This window comes from Heterodontus francisci, chromosome 18, assembly GCF_036365525.1.
Source record: "Heterodontus francisci isolate sHetFra1 chromosome 18, sHetFra1.hap1, whole genome shotgun sequence".
NCBI classification, from domain to species: domain Eukaryota; kingdom Metazoa; phylum Chordata; class Chondrichthyes; order Heterodontiformes; family Heterodontidae; genus Heterodontus; species Heterodontus francisci.
This window is the reverse complement of record NC_090388.1, coordinates 56,819,495-56,839,084: the sequence shown is the minus strand read 5'-3', so window position 1 is coordinate 56,839,084 and position 19,590 is coordinate 56,819,495. Positions and strand designations below refer to the sequence as shown.

The 19,590-nt window shown below is 42.0% G+C and overlaps 1 protein-coding gene across 11 annotated transcripts in view; it reads left to right on the top strand.

Moving 5' to 3' along the window:
* The window catches only part of LOC137379651 (serine/threonine-protein kinase WNK1-like), a 275,316-nt gene that overhangs the window by 216,891 nt on the left and 38,835 nt on the right, over positions 1 to 19,590 (top strand). For 9 of the 11 annotated variants that reach the window (XM_068050782.1, XM_068050783.1, XM_068050788.1 and 6 more), the window contains one exon: positions 17,249 to 17,344. The exons of the other annotated variants lie outside the window; for them this stretch is intronic. In XM_068050782.1, coding sequence (XP_067906883.1) covers positions 17,249 to 17,344 — 96 coding nt within the window. The remainder of the gene's footprint in view (positions 1 to 17,248; positions 17,345 to 19,590) is intronic. 11 annotated transcript variants of the gene reach the window in all.

Below are 19,590 nucleotides of genomic sequence, written 5' to 3'. Positions count from 1 at the left end.
TGGTTGATAGTGAGGAGGATAGCTGTAGGCTGCAGGAAGAGATCAATGGACTAGTCAAGTGGGCAGAAAAGTTGCAAATGGAGTTTAACACAGAGAAGTGAGGTGATGCATTTGGGGAGGTCAAACAAGGCAAAAGAATAGACTGTAGTATAAGGGTTTGAATGTTTGGGACAGTGTGCGCAACACCTCCCACTGTGATATCAGAGATCACATGTAAGGGACTCGAGAGAGAGAGAGAGAGAGAGAAGAAGCATCGTGCCAGCAGAGGGTTCGACAAGCTTAAGTGAAAGTGTAGAAAGTTCCTATAATGTAATAAATGAGTTATTGTTTAAACTAACCAAAGCCTCAGAAATCTTTGCAAGCCAGACCAACCAAGCATCTAACATGCTGACAGCAATATATAACTCGGTGGCAACGGTGAACAATGGTTGTCCTTGCAATGCAACACCCAGAACACCCAGGGTCCAGAAACCAGGTGAATCGGTAGATGCATTTATTAATGACCTTTTATAGGCTAGTGGAAGGATGCGAATATGGAGACCCAAAATCAGAATTGATAGATTATAGCTGGTATTGCTGATGAATCCCGATCAAATTTATTGCAGTCTAAAGAAGACATCACCCGAGAAAAAGAAATACAGCTGGTGAGCAGAATAGAGCAATCCTGAGAGGTGAAGAAAAACCTTGGGTCAGGAAACCTCCAATGACCATACAGTTCCTTATGCCCAGGACTGTAAAAGAAGCACCAGAAAAGAAGCTATGTTTGCGAAGGAAGGTGCAAGGCGCCATAAAACCCTGCCAGTACTGTGGCGCCAAAATGACCCACAGGCACGAACAATGTCCTGTAAACAAAGCAGAATGCTTTCATTTTAAGAAAGCCTCAGAAATCTTTGCAAGCCAGACCAACCAAGCATCTAACATGCTGACAGCAATATATAACTCTGTGGCAATGGTGAACATTGGTGGTCCTTGCAATGCAACACCCAGAAAATTTTTGAAGAAAATTACTTAACTGCAAAAGTTGGCCATTTCGGGAAGATGCGCCAAAGTGAAACCTCTATTTTAAAAAGTTATAAAGAAAAGTTCTTCATGAGTAGAGCTATTAATGAGTTGAACAATCTCCTCCTGAAGGAAATCAAAAAACCTTCTTGGTGAGATGAATGACCCGAATCATGCATTCTGGACTGTAGATATATATATGTCAACGGACATATCACCATCTTTAAACCAGACACTGGAGCAAGTGTTACAGTTTTATCAGACTATGAACCATGGTTATCAATGCATTGTCTGCAACCAACAGACACTCAGTTACAAGGTCCAGGAGGGATTGAACTGAAAGTCAAGGGAAAGCTACAGGCAACACTCCAGTACAAGGGAAAGCAGATCTTGGAAATACTATATTCTACAGAATCAAGAATTTTCTCTTAAGCAGAAGAGCTTGTATAGGTCTTCATTTTATCAAGAAAATGGAAGAAATTAAGCAGCAAAAATCCAGGAGTCACTTCTAAAAAGACTTTCTGAAATTATTTACTGGTCTGGTAAGACTTAAGACAGAATACACCATCCCGTTGACAAAAGGTGCAAAATTGTTATGTCTTTTTACGCCTAGGAAGACACCACACCTACGAACAAAGCAAGTTCAACTTCAGGTAGAAGAGATGACCAGGATGGGAGTCATTTCTCCTGTCAACAAGCCAACAGAGTGGTGCTCGGGAATGGTTCCAGTTCCTAAACCTAACGGCACTCTTCATATTTGTGTAGACTTAACTCAGCTTAATAAGGCTGTCACAAGAGAAATCCATCTGATGTTCTCCAGTGAACAAAAGCTTGGTGAAACTATCCAAAAGTGTTCACAAAGCCGGATGCGAATAGTGGCTTTTGGCAAGTTCCTTTGGACGAAAAATCAAGGTTACTGACCACATTCATCGTTCTGGTCGGAAGATTTTGTTTTAATTGTATACCATTTGCACCTGAAATACTCCGAAGAACTATGTTGAACATTCTACAGGACCTTAAAGGAGTAATATGCCAGATGGACGACATCTTAGTCCACGTTGACTCTGTCAAAGAACATGACCTGAGGGTTAGAGCGGTTTTGAATTGCCTACAGGAATAAAGTCTGACATTTAAAAGTGTGAATTCTCAAACGTCTATTCATTTTGTTGGGCACATTGTTAGTAGCAAGGGAATAATGGCAGACTTACAAAAGATGAGAACCATTAGTGAATTCCTAACTTCTCTTCCTGTCCAAGATCTTCAACGATTCCTTGGAATGGTTAATCAACTGGCAAAATTTCTGCCCAATCTAGCGCAAGTTACTGAGCCCCTAAGACAGCTCTTAAAGGAAGCTCAAGCGTGGTGTTGGGAATGCACATCAGGAACAAGGGATCAAGGAAATGCTCATTTCACGAGATAGCTTAGCGCATTACAGCCCCTCAACTACTGACCATAATTGTGGCAAGCGCCTCTTCTACAGGGTTGGGGGCAGTCCTTTTCCAAGAACAGCCAGGTGAATGTCATAGACCAGTTTATTATGCATCTCGAGCATTGTCTGAGACTGAGACAAGACACGCCGTCATAAAGAAAAAGGCTGTCACAGTCACTGCTTGTGAAAAGTTTTCAGATTATATCAGTGGCTTAAATGTTGTCATAGAGACAGACTACAAACCCCGAGTTTCCTTACTTGATGAAAAGGAACTCGCTGGAATGCCTCCCGAGAATCCAGAGATTCCGGTTGAGCTTAATGAGATTCACGTATGAAATGGTATATGTACAGGGCAAATTGCAAACTTCAGCAGATGCATTGTCCAGAGCTACTGTTGACCATCCTGCAGGATGTTAATTTCATTAATGAAATTGTCATAGACACAGTTCACTGCATCACAATGGCTGGCAAATTCACAAAAGCTCCAAGAAATTAGTCATACTCAGATGAAAGATGAGGAATGCATCTGTATATGCCAATATTGCACACAAGGTTGGCCACAGCAACGTCCAGTGGAATGTTAATGAAAATCTACTTCGAGTGCAGAAAGCACTTTACTGTTGTGGATGATTTGTCCTATATGACGAGAGACTGGTGATTCCAGTCCCACTCCAGACAGATATCTCAGAAAAAATACATCAGGGCCACATGGGTATCACGAAATGCAGAGCACGGGTTCTGACAAGAACAGGGAGAGTTGTGAAGCCTCCTGACAGATTAAATCTGTGATGTCAGAGATTTGGGAGATGGGGTAGTATGTAAATTGAATGCATGTAGAAAAATTATATATGGACAAAGACTTTGGGGGGGGGGGGGGGGGAGGGTGGAGATGTAGTATAATAGTTTGAAACGGACGGTGTGAGTAACAAATCCCACTGTGATGATGTCTGAGATCACGTGTAAGCGACCCGCGAGAGAGAAGCATAATGCCAGCAGGGTTAGACCTGCTTAAGTGCAAGTGTATATAGTTTCTGTAATGTAATAAATGAGTTATTGTTCAAACTAACCAAAGCCTCAGAAATCTATGCAAACCAGACCAACCTAGCATCTAACATGCTGATTCTTCTTTTCTTTCTTCTTCTTCTTCTTTGGCCTCCTTGTCTCAAGAGACAATGGGTAAGTGCCTGGAGGTGGTCAGTGGTTTGTGAAGCAGTGTGTGGAGTGGCTATAAAGGCCAATTCTAGGGTGAAGGCTCTTCCACAGGTGCTGCAGATAAAACTGGTTGTCGGGGCTGTTAAACAGTTGGCTCTCCCCTTGCGCTTCTGTCCTTTTTCCTGCCAACTGCTAAGTCTCTTCGACTTGCCACACTTTAGCCCTGCCTTTATGGCTGCCCGCCAGCTCTGGCGATCACTGGCAACTGACTCCCACGACTTGTGATCAATGTCACAGGACGTCATGTCGTGTTTGCAAACGTCTTTATAACGGAGACATGGACGGCCGGTGGGTCTGATACCAGTGACGAGCTCGCTGTACAATGTGTCCTTGGGGATCCTGCCATCTTCCATGCGGCTCACATGGCCAAGCCATCTCAAGCGCCGCTGGCTCAGTAGGGTGTATATGCTGGGGATGTTGGCCACCTCGAGGACTTCTGTGTTGGAGATACGGCCCTGCCACCTGATGCCAAGGATTCTCCGGAGGCAGCGAAGATGGAATGAATTGAGACGTCGCTCTTGGCTGACGTACGTTGTCCAGGCCTCGCTGCCGTAGAGCAAGGTACTGAGGACACAGGCTTGATACACTTGGACTTTTGTGTTCCGTGTCAGTGCGCCATTTTCCCACACTCTTTTGGCCAGTCTGGACATAGCAGTGGAAGCCTTTCCCATGCGCTTGTTGATTTCTGCATCGAGAGACAGGTTTCTGGTGATAGTTGAGCCTAGGTAGGTGAACTCTTGAACCACTTCCAGAGCGTGGTCGCCGATATTGATGGACAGAGCATTTCTGACTTCCTGTCCCATGATGTTCGTTTTCTTGAGGCTGATGGTTAGGCCAAATTCATGGCAGGCAGCCGCAATCCTGTCGATGAGTCTCTGCAGACATTCTTCAGTGTGAGATGTTAATGCAGCATCATCAGCAAAGAGGAGTTCCCTGATGAGGACTTTCCGTACTTTGGTCTTTGCTCTTCGATGGGCAAGGTTGAACAACCTGCCACCTGATCTTGTGTGGAGGAAAATTCCTTCTTCTGAAGACTTGAACGCATGTGAGAGCAGCAGGGAGAAGAAGATCCCAAACCGTGTAGGTGCAATAACACCGTCCTGTTTCACACCATTAAGGATAGGAAAGGGGTCTGATGAGGCGCCGCTATGCTGAATTGTGCCGTTCATATTGTCATGGAATGAGGTGATGATACTTAGTAGCTTTGGTGGGCATCCAATCTTTTCTAGTAGTCTGAAGAGACCATGTCTGCTGACAAGGTCAAAGGCTTTGGTGAGATCAATGAAAGCAGCGTAGAGGGACATCTGTTGTTCACGGCATTTCTCCTGTAGCTGGCGAAGGGAGAACAGCATGTCAATGGTGGATCTCTCTGCTCGAAAGCCACAATGTGCCTCAGGGTAAATACGCTCAGCCAGCTTCTGGAGCTTGTTTAATGCGACTCGAGTGAAAACTTTCCCCACTATGCTCAGCAGGGAGATTCCATGGTAGTTGTTGCAGTCACCGTGGTCACCCTTGTTCTTATAGAGGGCAATGATATTGGCATCGCACATGTCTTGTGGTACTGCTCCCTCGTCCCAGCACAGGCAAAGCAGTTCGTAGAGTGCTGAAAGTATAGCAGGCTTGGCACTCTTAATTATTTCAGGGGTAATGCCGTCCTTCCCAGGGGCTTTTCCACTGGCTAGAGAATCAATGGCAGCACTGAGTTCCGATTTTGTTGGCTGTACGTCCAGCTCATCCATTAGCGGCAGAGACTGGGCTGCATTGAGGGCGGTATCAGTGACAACATTTTCCCTGGAGTACAGTTCTAGGTAGTGCTCCACCCAGCGGTCCATTTGCTTGCGTTGGTCTTTGATTGTGTCCCCTGATTTAGATTTGAGGGGGGACGATTTTCTTGATGGTTGGCCGAAAAGCTCTCTTAATGCCATCATACATTCCTCTGATGTTTCCAGTGTCGGAGGCCAGCTGAATATGACTGCATAGGTGTTGCCAGTAGTCATTTGCGCAGCGCCTGGCTGTTCTTTTAAAGCAGCCAGAAGCACTGCACAGTGCTGCAGATGTTAACTCGCTGGGGGCTTTCTTGTAGTTCAGCAGTGCAATGCGCTTAGCGGATATGACCGGTTCCAGCTCTTCAAAGTGAGATTGAAACCAGTCTGCATTCTGCTTCACACGTTTGCCATAGGTGGTCTTTGCTGAGTCATAGATGGTGTCCCTGATGTGGGCCCACTTGGTCTCTGTATCCCCTGTAGGAGTGTTTTGAAGGGCTTTTTCAAGTGAATTTAGAAACTTATGTAACAGCTTTGGTAAGAAATTCTGTTAGTGTTGCGCGGGCGGCTCTTCTGCTTGGAGTGATGCAGTTTCTTTGGTTTGAGTCTAACCTTGCTGCACACCAGGGAGTGGACGGTGTCGCAGTCCGCACTGTGGAAGCTGCGTGTGATTTGAACGCTTTTTAAAGAGGCTCACCTTGTGACGATGAGGCCCAGCTGGTGCCAACGATGTGATTTTGGGTGCCTCCAAGAAACCTGGTGACAGGATTTAGTATGAAAGAACAAGTTGGTGATGCAGAGGTTATGATAGGTACACAACTCAAGCAGTCTCTGTCCATTCTCATTCATCCTTCCAATGCCATAGCACCCAATGCAGGAGGGCCATGAGTCATGGTCGGTCCCAACCCTGGCATTAAAGTCCCCCAGCAGGAGCAGATGTTCGGTATTGGGTATGCTACTAATGATATTATGGAGTTCCTCATAGAACTGGTCTTTAGCTTCAAGTGGGGAGTAGAGTGTTGGAGCATAGCTGCTGAGTAGATGTAGTGGACCAGAGGTGCTGAGCACTCGGATGGACATTATGCGTTTCGAGCCATTTGAGGGTGGCTTTATCATGCGGAGCAAAGAGTTTGATGGCGAAGCCCAATCCATGCTGTCTTGGTTCTTCAGGATCCCTACCCTGCCAGAAGAAGGTGTAGTCTTGTTTCTTCGAGATCTGCTCGCAGGGAGGCGTGTCTCCTGAAGTGCTGCAATGTCCACATTGAGTCTACTGAGCTCGTTGTTAATGATGGCGGTCTTCCGAGAATCATTGATTTGTGTAAGGTCTTCCGACAGGCTAGAACACAGTTCTGACGTTGCAGCTTGCAAAACAAAGGGCTGGTACCTTCTTTCCTTTTTTGGTCGTGCTGTTTGGTGCGGTGTTGCAGTCCACTTTTTGGGCAATGACTCTGAGCTCCAAGCACCCATTGAAGCAGGTGGACTGTGGCGGGACATAACCTTACTGACCGGGGGCTGCCCGTTTTGAGGCTGGCGGTAGCTGTCCAGTGAGATGCAATGACCTCTCCCACCGACAAAGGCAACCCGTGGCACCCAATCTCTCCGCCAATTGAGCTGGACTTATAACCCTTAACTGCTGCCTTCTGTGTTGTTTTGGTCGCTGTGAGGCGACTATAAAGTGACCTCTCCATGGCGCATGCCTGGGCGGATATACGGAGGTTGTGAGTTGCCCAAGCGTCAAAACCCCCTTCTTTGCCTTCCTGGTGGGGTCCAAAGGAGTGCAGAGCACAATGTTTGGCACCGGTATGGCTGCAGGAACTGCCGGAAACATGCCAAAGGTGACACGTGACCGTTTTCGGATTTTCTATTAGGGTTTACTCCCTTAGCCTTGGTCTCTCCCGAGATGCCCACAAGGCAGTGGGGTTGTTTGGGCCCCTGCTCAGGGATAGGTGGATGCCGGTGGGGGGAGGGGTTGCTGATAGCAATATACAAAATACACAATAAATGGGAGGATACTGAGAGGTCTAGAGGAAGTGAGGGACCTTGGAGTGCATGTCCACAGATGCCTGAAGGTAGCAGGACAGGTCGATAAGGTGGTTAAGACGCATATGGATTCCTTTCTTTTATTAGCTGAGGCAGAGAATAGGGAGGTTATGCTGGAATTATATAAAACATTAGTTAGGCGACAACTTGAGTACTGTGTGCAGTTCTGGTTAGCTCATTACAGAAAGGATGTAATTGCACTAGAGAGGGTATAGAGGAGATTTACAAGGATGTTTCCAAGACTGGAAAATTGCAGCTATGAGGAAAGATTGCATCGATTGGGGTGGTTGTTCTTGGAACAGATGAAGCTGAGGGGACGTTTGGTTGAGATTGTGAGGGCCCTGTATAGAGTGGATGGGAAGGGCCTATTTACGTTAGTAGAGAGATCAGTGATGAGGGGGCATAGATTTAAAATGATTGGTCGGGGGAGATGAGCAACTGTGTGGAGTTTGCAAGTTCTCCCTGTGTCTGCGTGGGTTTCCTCCGGGTGCTCCGGTTTCCTCCCACAAGCCAAAAGACTTGCTGGTTGGTAGGTAAATTGGCCATTATAAATTGCCCCTAGTATAGGTAGGTGGTAGGGAAATATAGGGACAGGTGGGGATGTGATAGGAATATGGAATTAGTGTAGGATTAGTATAAATGGGTGGTTGATGGTCGGCACAGACTCGGTGGGCTGAAGGGCCTGTTTCAGTGCTTTATCTCTAAACTAAACAAATAAACTTTTTTTTTACCCAGAAGGTGATGGGGGTCTAGAACTCACTGCCTGAAAGGGTGATAGAGGCAGAAAACCTCATCTGTGCACCTGAAGTGTTGTAACCTGCAGGGCTATGGCACTTATGCTGGAAAGTGGGATTAGGCTAGGTGGCTTTGTTTTTCAGCTGGTGCAGACACGATGGGCCAAGTGGCTTCTTTCTGTGCTGTAAACTTTCTATGATTTTATATTGATGGGCCATACCGTCCTATGAAGCTTCTCTTAAAATCACAATGCCAAATTATATTCTGAGCTCATTGTTTAAACCATAACATTTGAATATGCGTAGAAGGTTTTTTTCAGCTATCTTTAAGTAGTTTTCTATCCCATGAAGCCCCTTGTAGTCACCCTTCCAGATAAAGATGTTTGTAGAATTTACTAGAATACAAGGCTCCATCTCATCTAAGTTGGACAATCTCCAAGGTCTGTTGCAATACCAATGTCTCCTCTTCACCTGCCCTATGTTTCTTTCTGATAGCATATTTTAGTTTCACTGCCTTAGCACAGCTCAGCAAGTCTAAAATTTGTCAATTTGCTTTTCTTTACAGATTCCCCCTCAAGTGTCTAGTGTGACTTGTCATACTATGACAATTTTAACAGTTGTTGCTTTTCGGCTTTTCCCATCAGTGATAATCTTGATGTATCTCGGCTGTAGTAATGTTTGTTCTAGATTGGTTAATGTCCCTTTTAAGCTTTGCTAAATATTCCAGGCAGGAGCAGAATGTTAAGACCAAAATTAATAACTTATTTGAGCAAGTTGAATGTTAAGTACATTATTTCCAAGACTATGGTAGTGACATGCTCTAATAATATCCATCAAGCATACTATTCAGCTACCTCTACCCGACTGTGGCCCTGATGTCTCTGATAGTGGCCAGACTATCAAATGCAGTTCTCTTTAAAAAGTTCACAGGCAAGGATAAAAACATCTCCAAGAGAAAGCTATCAATTTATTAGTCTCATTTATACTTCCCTGTCTTTGACTAGTATGTTCTGGACTTCTTGAAAATTCTGTACTATATTAACATAACAGTTTGAATTTGGATTCTGCCAATGTTGTGCTGGCCCTTTCCCAAAATGCTTTTATTAGCTCTCGCATCAGCTGGAGTTAATATTAGAGGCACCATCTCATGATGCACATCAGGGTAAAATATCATCCAAGTCTGAACTTTCACTAATCCATTTAACTTGCTATGGTAGCTGAACCGTGTACCAAGGGGCTGCCCTTTTATGCGGTCCCTTGTTCAGGGGGGTCAAACACACCCACCCTCACATAGTTTCGTACCATTATCTGGCTCCCCACTAACCATTCCTGTGGCTTACTAGGAAAACGTTTGGTTGGATTGCACCCGGGTGATTTTTCTAAGTCCCATTTCTTGGTTAGATTTTCCCCTCTCTATCCTTTATCCCAAGTAGGTCATCCCATTAGTTAATATTCTATCTCGTGAGCCCTGGAAGAACTATCAGCCAATACACGATTCTCCTAATACCTTTGAAACAAGAGTCATTTATCCCCAAGCAGTCCCAGTATTAACATTTTGTTCTTTTAGATGACTTTTTGTTTTCTCAAATGTAACCTGCTGAATTGTGCCTGACATTTTTTCATTTCAAAATTATCCCAAATTCAAATAGTGGTGTTGGGTTTTTTCCTCCAAAAGAATTTTACGTTTTCTTGATGCCCAGGAACCACCTAGACTGCTTTTCATTAGGTTTTTTTAATGAAAATTTGATAATCCCTTTAAATTTCAGGTAATTTTCCCTTTGAGTGTTTGAAATAGCAAATTCAAATCTCAAAACAGTGATGCCTAGGCTTGGTGGTTTTACATGATGTTTTATGTTAAAAACAGAAGGTTTTGCAACTAGTTTAGCAGTCACCTCCATATCTTCCCTTCTGGAGCACTTAGTCTCGGAAGATTAAAAAATGGCCTGAATGGGTTAAAACCAAGTCTTTGAAAGGCAATGTCGTTAGTCCAAATCGTCACCATGCATGACATTTGATGTCTGCAGATAAGTTCTGAAGAAAAACTACTGGATTTCTTGCTGTGGTATCAGTAGTCCTTTGGCCCTGGAAGCCATCATCACAGGTTTAAAAAAAAACAATTCACTGTGGCTTTGCCCAAGAGACCAATGAGTTAATTTATCCAATCATATTTGTCAATTTAGAAACTTAAAATTTAATAATGCCTATTATATACATTTACAGTCTTTTCTTCAACTCCCCCATATTTTACCCTTGGGGATTGAAAACAACAAAAATCATTAGTAACATTATCAACTTCAAAGGAAAAACAATCTCATCAGGGAAGGCAGCATTTTAGATTAAACTCTAATTGTTTCCAAACATTTTGACTTTTTTAAAAGAGGTTTTCAACCCAAGATTTTCTTGGTAAACCAAGATGATTAAGCAGCCAGAATCACCTTAAAGTATCGCAAATTCCGGTTCACATGATTAAACATTTAAGAAATTCAAAACCGCCAACGTTGTATGTGGAAACCTTAAGTCAGGATCTTAAGCCCTCCCGCACATTCTATCATCACAGCCAGAATTTCACTGTGGTCCCAATTAAATTAGAGTTTTCTCAACTTAACAGGTTAGTTAACCTTAAAACTTTCAAATTAATTCAAACCAACACTTATTAACTAAACAGAACAGAATAGCACACGCTTCAAAAATAACATATAAGTTACATCATTTTCCTATGTTTCAGACGCCTTTAAAGAAAATTACAATCACCAGGGAAGTGGTACTGAACAAACTGTTGGAGCTGTGGGCTGATAAGTCCCCGGGTCCTGATGGACTTCATCCTAGGCTGTGAAAAGAAGTGGCTCGTGAGATAGTTGATGCGTTAGTTTTAATTTTCCAAAATTCCCTGGATTCAGGGAAGGTTCTGTTAGGTTGGAAAATAACAACTGTAACTCCTTTATTCAAAAAGGGAGGGAGACAGAAAGCAGGAAACTACAGGCCAGTTAGCTTAACATCTATCTCAGGGAAAATGTTAGCTGTTATTAAAGACGTTATAGCAGGGCATTTACAAAAATTCAAGGTAATCAGGCAGAGTCAACATGGTTTTGTGAAAGGGAAATCATGTTTAACCAATTTATTGGCGTTCTTTGAGTGAGTTACATGTGCTGTGGATAAAGGGGAACTGGTGGATGTATTGTACTTAGATTTCCAGAAGGCATTTGATAAGGTGCCACATCAAAGGTATTGTGGAAAATAAGGGGGTAACATATTGGCATGGATAGAAGATTGGTTAGCTAACGGGGAACAGAGTAGGCGTAAATGGGTCATTTTTTGGTTGGCAAGATGTAACGAGTGGTGTGCCACAGGGATCTGTGCTGGGGCCTCAACTTTTTACAAATATTTAAATAAATGACTTAGATGAAGGGATTGAAGGTATGGTTTCTAAATTTGCTGATGAGACAAAGATAGGTGGGAAACTTGTGAAAAGGACATCAGGGGGCTACAAAGGGATATAATAAAGGTTAAGTGAGTGGGCAAAGACCTGGCAAATGGAGTATAATGTGGGAAAGTGGGAAATTGTCCACTTAGGCAGGAAGAATAAAAAAGCATATTATCTAAATGGTGAGAGATTGCAGAGCTCTGAAATGCAGAGAGATCTGGGTGTCCTACAAAAGGTTAGTATACAGGTACAGCACGTAATTAGGAAAGCTAATAGAATATTATTGTTTATCGCGAAGTTGAATACGAAAGTAGGGAGGTTATGCTTCAGCTGTATAGGACATTGGTGAGACCACACCTGGAATACTGTGTACAGTACTGGTTTCCTTATTTAAGGAAGGATGTAAAAACTTTGGAGTTAGTACAGAGAAGGTTTACTAGGCTAATACCTGGAATGGGCGGGCTGTCTTATGAGGAAAGATTGGACAGGCTAGGCTTGTATCGGCTGGAATTTAGAGGAGTAAGAGGTAACTTGATTGAAACATACGAGATCCTGAGGGGTCTTGACAGGTTGGATGTGGAAAGGATGCTTCCCCTTGTAGGAGCATCTAGAACTAGGGGTAACTGTTTAAAAATAAGGGGTTGCCCATTTAAGACAGAGATGAGGAGAATTTTTTCTCAGAGTCACAAGTCTTTGGAATTCTCTTCCTCAAAAGGCAGTGGAAGCAGAGTCTTTGAATATTTTTAAGGCAGAGATGGATAGATTCTTGATAACCTTGCACCCCTTTGCTTATCGGGGGTAGGTGGAAATGTGGAGTAATCAGTTCAGCCATGAACTTACTGAATGGCGGAGCAGGCTCAAAGGGCCGAGTGGCCTACTCCTGCTCCTAATTTGTATGTACTTATGTTCCAAATGACTGTAATAAAACTAAAGAAAAAGTTAACTTCCACAGTTAAATAAAACCTTCAGGGTGGAGCTCATCACAGCTTGTGAGCTCTGAAACATTCACTCCAGTGTTTTAAAGAGACAACACTGCAACCTTGCAGTCTTTTAACAGTAGTGAAGGAGACAGAATCTTTCCCATATCTCTCATACTTATACTTTTTCACCCTTAAACCAATTTTCAATTCCTGAAGTTTGCTACTTAACCACATTTGAAAAAAAAATCACTAAGACTTGTCTTTAATTTAAACTGCAAAAAAGCGATTAGTTATTTTTTGTTGGAAAAAAGCTCCAGTTCAATTCAAGCAAAGTGTCTTGAAAATTTCAAATTGGACTTCTGCCAGACGTCTTCAAAGTTGATGCTCATCTCTTTTAAAACAAACTCTTCGGTGCCTTTCACAGTTGCAAAGCTAAATTTTAGACTAAAATAAAACCCACAACAGCATCTTAGATAGAATTCAGTTTTTATATCCCAATTCTGCATGCACAATCTTAAATTGAAATGAGCTGACTCAACAATCTCATTCATACTTTCGTACTTCAATGCAATTTAGAAATATTGATTCCTGTAAATTTAGATTTTCAGCTGGCTCAAAACCAAAACATGACTGAAGTTTCTCAAAACATGTATTTATACATAGAGAGGACGAGTAACAAACTTATGCTCCCAACATTAAAGACAAGACTACAAATGGTTAATGACTTTTATCACTGCAAAGAAGAGCATAGGCAGCTTCCCACCACACTCATGCACATCCACAGAAAACAAAATCCAGTTGCGTTTCCCTTAAAAACAGAACATGACACCTATTCCCTTACAGCAGTTTTAACTTTTGCTGTGAGTCTTTTTAACTTATTTCTTTTCCCTAAACATAGGGCTTTCTTAAAAGCCACTCTTTTACAACATTTGAATGCTGTCACTCCACATCCTCCAGGACAATCTTTTTTCCTTTCATGTCCTGTAACTTCAACTCTCCTCGCTCACACTTCTCTAACTACCTAATTAACCACTGCCTCTCGATCTCTAGCTTTTGTCTTCTTGTTCCTCAATTTCTTTTCTTAACCTGATCTTTTCATATTCATCATCTTTAAACTGCTTCTGGTAGGCCAAAAACCAAACAGCGTTTTTAATATACCAGGCAGCGGATTGTATCTTGCATGCATTGTTCTGCTTCACACACCAGGCTATTTTTACTTAGAAACATTCAAATCCAGCCCTCATTTAAAGATAACTTTCCCTCTATATACTTAATTAATAGTTCATCCCCTTTAAATTTGAGTGTTTTTTTTATGCAGGGCTCACTTAGGGACGCTATTCTGTAAGCCCTTTTGATTTAAAACACTCATTCAAGCTTATCGTTCATTTTGACCCACGAATTACGAGTAAACGAATTGATGACTCACTCAAAAGGTTGTTGCGACCAGGTGAGAAAGGGGTCTCGGGGTCCCTCTCAACCTTCACCTGGTCTTAGCGTAACAGGGTTTAATTTTTTAACACTCTTTTTAGCTCCCGCTTGCTGAATCCTTGTTCACCGCTTTCCAATTATAAGGCAAAGAAACCAGCCCAAACAGGTTTCCTTAGGTTTAAAGAAGAAAAATTGAAACTTATTAAACTTGAACATAAACTCCAATTTGGTTGACACCTACGGATACACCATGTGCCCACGCGAGCATGCATATGCGATACACACATGCAAATAGAGACAGAAAAGAGCAGAAGAAAAATAAAGTGGAAAAGTTTGAGGCAGTATCTGAAAAGTCTTTGTTGCAGTTCGTCGAGCTCACTGTAGAGTCCTTGATTGTAGGTAGATCTTGCTTTTTGTTGGGGCCCAGTATTCTTAAACCTTGTTCGCTGTAGGAGACTTTTCTCTCTTGGGGTTCATTTGTCTTCAGTGGATTCAGAGGCTTGTGATAAAGAGATGGAGCAGACAGGAGAGATCTTCTCAGTACAGGAGCAAACAGACACACTCCGTTCAAACTGTACGTACGATTCAGAAAAACCCAGGTTGCCAAGTAGGTTAGTCATGTGAATAACTGCTCTGACCACTTCTTGGATTGTATCACCTTAGCAGTGTCTGGAATGCTCCTCTTACACGCGATACCTGGTGATCAAGGTTCATTGTGTGTTGAATGTGTCAGCTAATGGTCCTTTGTCCTTCCGATCACTGTCTGTTAATATGCAAATGTCTTTTCCAGCCACGGCTGATCTGTTTAACAAGTCCTTTCTTCACTCCAGTAACAGTTTAAAATTAATGTTCAGGACAAAATTAATGTGCCTCATTCTTGGCAGGTGGGGGCCTGCAAGACGAGGTTGTTATACTTAATGGGGTTCTGGTTTATTTGTCCCCATGATTACCGATTTAAAATGGGCACAGATTAAAATGAATACAGAAAAGTTAAAATAACTAAGATTTAACAAGTTGAGCGAGGAGAAAAAAAAATTTAAAATGGCTGTTACTCTGTTCCCAGCAAATAAATACTTCACCAATATCTAGCATCAGAATGCTCGAATATTAGCATTAGCAAGTGTTAGAACCAAGGTGGGAGGAGTGCACTGTCTTTTCTGGTTCCACTTCTCCACAGGTCACAACATATATTTAAATGTTTACCCAGTTACCGGTGAGGTCAATCATGGACTCTACTCTTTATCCCAGAATGGAATACACCAACCAGGTTTCTTTAATAAACAACAAAGTTATCAGTTTATTATAAAACAAGACTTAACCAGTAATGAAGCAAAACATTAACTGAGTGAAATATGAAAGTTCCCTTTTTACCGTAGCCATTCATTCATAGATATACACACACTGGTTAACCGAAAAATAGAGATTTTCTCTTTAGAGCTCTGTTACAAAAAAAGACAAAAAAGAATACTTTGGCCAAATACTTGCTAATTCTTGAAGGAAAAAAAAGATATGGAAAGATATCAGGTGTCCCTTTTTTGGTTTGGCGTCCCAAATATACGTAGACAGCTGTCACAGGGATCTTTTGAGAACAGTTCTTTTCAGGCGACGTTTGAGGATCAGTTTAGCAGGTTTTTCAGGGGAAATGCGGCATTAGAGGTTTCTGGCAGACCTTTCAGGAGGAATTCAGCATCGATTTCTCTTGCATTCACTTCAAAGAGCTTCTCAAAGAAGTGGAAAAACTGACAGGCTTTTCATAGAGATAGAAGAAGGTGCTGATGGTGACTGCTTTCTTGGCTGGTTTTCTCCAACTGCCTTCAAAACAGTTCACATTCCACACACTGTCCAAAGCAAACTCAAAACAAGATCTCGAGAGTCAAGCCTCCTGACTCTTATAATCTTGACCTGTCACTTCTCTATCAACATCTCCACCCAAGTCAAAAAGCCCCTGCTGAGTATTTTTTTTGAAGACAGGTGACTTCCAGTAAGGGTTCTTTACAAACCAAGTCGGAAAGACCTTCCATTGAACTCTTTTTAATAACCCCAGTGAAAAAAGCATCCATGGAATCCTTTTCACTTTTCCCAAATAAAACTATGTCCATAATTTTAAAATACATGAGTCTTCAAAAGAAAAACTTAACAAAATTTATAGAAATACTGTCATAACACCAGTAATTAGTCTCTCAATCACCTGCAGTGGCCAGCTGCTGTTGATTGCAGATTCTCCTGCTGCTGCCGTTTGGGATCCTGCTCGTTGACTGCAGTAAAAGTCTCCGATGTGCTCAATCTTTTTTTTTTATACCCCTTTTCAGGGGAGGGAGCTGGATTACTATATTGACAGGCTATACTGCCCTATGAAGCTTCTCCTAAAATGGGGATAAACAGGCCAGTCAGTTTAACCTTGGTAGTATGAAAGCTTTTAGAAACGATAATCTTGGAAGAAATTAACAGTCACTTGGACTAATGTAGATTAATTAAGGAAAGCCAGCACAGATTTGGTAAAGGTTTAAATGAGATTTGTCAGCTTGATTGAGTTTTTTGGTGAGTTAATAGAGAGGGTTGATGAGGGTAATGCAGTTGATGCGATCTATATTGAGTTCCGACAGGTGTTTGATAAAGTGCCATGTAATAGGTTTGCCAGCAAAGTTGAAGTCTGTGGAATAAAAGGGGACAGTAGCAGCATGGATACAAAGTTGGCCAAGTGACAAGTAACAGTAAACAGAGACTGCATTCAATCAGACATTGGAAATGTAGATTAATTTAGAAAGTAAAATGGTATGTGTGTATGTTGGTTAGATTCTTCAGACTACCTCTTTTTAAATTTTCTCCTAGGGCCACAAACTACTTCTGACCAAGAGGGCAGATGGGCTGATAGATAAGAGGCTATTTATTGCCAATGAGCTGCCCACTAGGAACTACATGATTAAAACAGAGGAATACCTCCTCTGACCTCTTTATATCCCTCCAACCTCCTTTCTTGTTTGTGCAGGTGGCCAAGATGATTGCTTTAAGCTTCAATCAGCACACTTAAAAAAAGGAGGCACTATTGACCACATTTGGTTTGTGTAATGGTACTCCAAAGTTAATACTTTGAACTTTTGTATTTGGGCGGTTTTTTGGTGAGCTTTGCAATATGTTTGATTCGTATCGCAGGGGAAGTTGTATCTTTAGCTGCAGTAACTTTTCAGTTGAAATATTAATGAGGATTGGAAATGAGCTTCTGTCTTTGGGTAAGAAGTGCAGGCTATAGATTGACGTGTGAATTCGAGGCTAAGTAACTTGGAAAAACTTCTGTTGTCCTTCAGTCACAACAGCCATTGGACACTTTGGATGCCCAATTGAGACGAGCCCTGAGTCCAGAGACTGTGATGAATGTACCAGTTCCTATCACATCAGTGCAGGTGAGTGTCGAGGTGTTATACAACCAACTTTTCAAGATCTAGTAGTGTGGTTTGAATTCCTGACTTTGTTCGAGGGAGTTTAGCCAAGTTAGAGGTAAATTTGGGTCACCTCAGTGAAAGAATATTGGGAGTGTTTAACTTTTAAACTCATTGAATAATATCAAATTGGTTTTGCCTGCTGTTCAGTTTCCAAAGCAGCAAGTCACTTGGAGAACTTGTTGGAACAGAAATGTTCTTATTAGCTTTTTGTTTTTACACATTCATGGAATGTGAGCACCATTGCCAAGGCCAGCATTTATTGCCTATCCCTAATTGCCCTCGAGAAGGTGGTGGTGAACTGCCTGTGCATTGTACGTTGTACGGTACATTTGAAGAAACAATTTATAGCAGGGGTAGCTTTGTCATTGGGGTAGCTTTGGCAGGCTCATATAGGTCTCTGCTGTCTATTGAACTGGTTGATAGAATACTTATGCCATGAAAATCTAAAACTGTGCAGTGAAAAGAGAAATTTCACATCAGCTAAGTAGTGGTTTGCACTAGGATTACTCTGCAGTGGAGTCTGTTGAACTGTGGGGCAAACTCGGGCACGCAGATTGTTACTTTGGAATAGGTGCTTCAGGTTTAATTGAATAAGTAAATTTGCATTGGTTTGGGTCTTGATTGCTTGAATTGTTGACACCACCTTAGTTTTGTCAAATATCATGTGAATACCATGTGTTATGAGCGTGGTAGGAGGAGTGTACTGTCTTTTCTAGTTCCACTTCTCCACAGGTCACGAAATATATATTTTTAAATGTTTATCCAGCTACAGATGCAGTCGATCATATACTCTATTCTTTATCCCAGAATAAAATATAACAACCAGATTTCTTTAAGAAAATTTTCAGTTTATTATAAAACAAGACTTAACCTGCAATGAAGCAAGGCATTAACACACTGACTGAAATAAGAAAATTCCCCACACACACAAAAAAGTACAGAAATTCTCACCGCAGAGATCTTTTACAAAGAAAAAGAATACTTTGGCCAAACACTTGCTAATTCTTGAAGGAAAAAGAGAAGATATGGAGAGATGTCCGTTGTCCCTTTTTGGTCTGAGGTCCCAAAGACGTGTAGACGGTTGTCATTGGGGTCTTTCTAGAGCAGTTCTTTTCAGACGACATTGAGGATCAGTTAGGCAGGCTTTCAGGGAGAAGTGCAGCATCAGGAGTTTCTGGCAGGCTTCATCAGTTTCTCCATTTTTTACACTTGACTTTCAGGAAGTTCTCAAAGAGATGGAATAGCTGATGGTGGCTGCTCTCTTGGCTGGTTTTCTCCAACTGTCTTCAAAACAGTTCACACCCCAACACACTGTCCAAAGCGAAACCAAAAACAATATCTCAAGAGTCAACTGTCCTGACCCCTATGAATCTTGACCTGTCACTCCTCTGTAAAAAAATCTTCGCCGGGTCACCAAGCTTTCTGTTGTCTGTTGCTTAAAGCACATGACTTCCAGCAAGGCTATTTTTAAACAACATCTCAGTGTCCTTTCAATGAACTGTCAACAACAAAGCAAAGTCCACAGTCCAAAGACTGAAATCCTCAGTCTTCCAATGAATCCATCTTCACAATTTAAATATAAATCCTCAAAAACATATACTTAAAAAATATACAATCACTTTCATAACACACGTGACACTAGTCTTTGGGACGTATGGCCTTTATACCTAGATTCACACTGGCATTGAAATTCATATATCACATTACTCATTTCTGTGATAGGCAGGACGTCTTTTTGGCTTGATGGCAGAAAAGACTGGCGGATCATCCCAAAGACTGGCGGATCGTATCAAACAACATGTCCCTTCCGCTCTTCGCAATGGGCAAGGTACAGGCTGTACTCAACCAGCCCGGACTTGCAAAACTCAAAACACAATGTCCAACATTAGATGTGATTCTGCGATTGGACGACATTTGCTAAATAATCCACAGTGTGCTAAGAATTACGCTGACAACCAATTTAAGATTGTCAATAGGGCTCACAGTGTGGCACATTTGTGTGTACTGGAAGCTACATATGTTAATACACAGGGCTCTGTTCTTCACAGACAAAAAGAACATGTACACACATTGCGCCTGTTTCAGCTGAACAAAATAAGTGACAGCCATTCACTGGTTCATTCCTCAAGGCAGTGCCTTGACCAAAGTCAAGCTGCCTGGTTTAAATTTCAAACAAAACTTGACAGTTAACTGTCTGTCACAGTAAA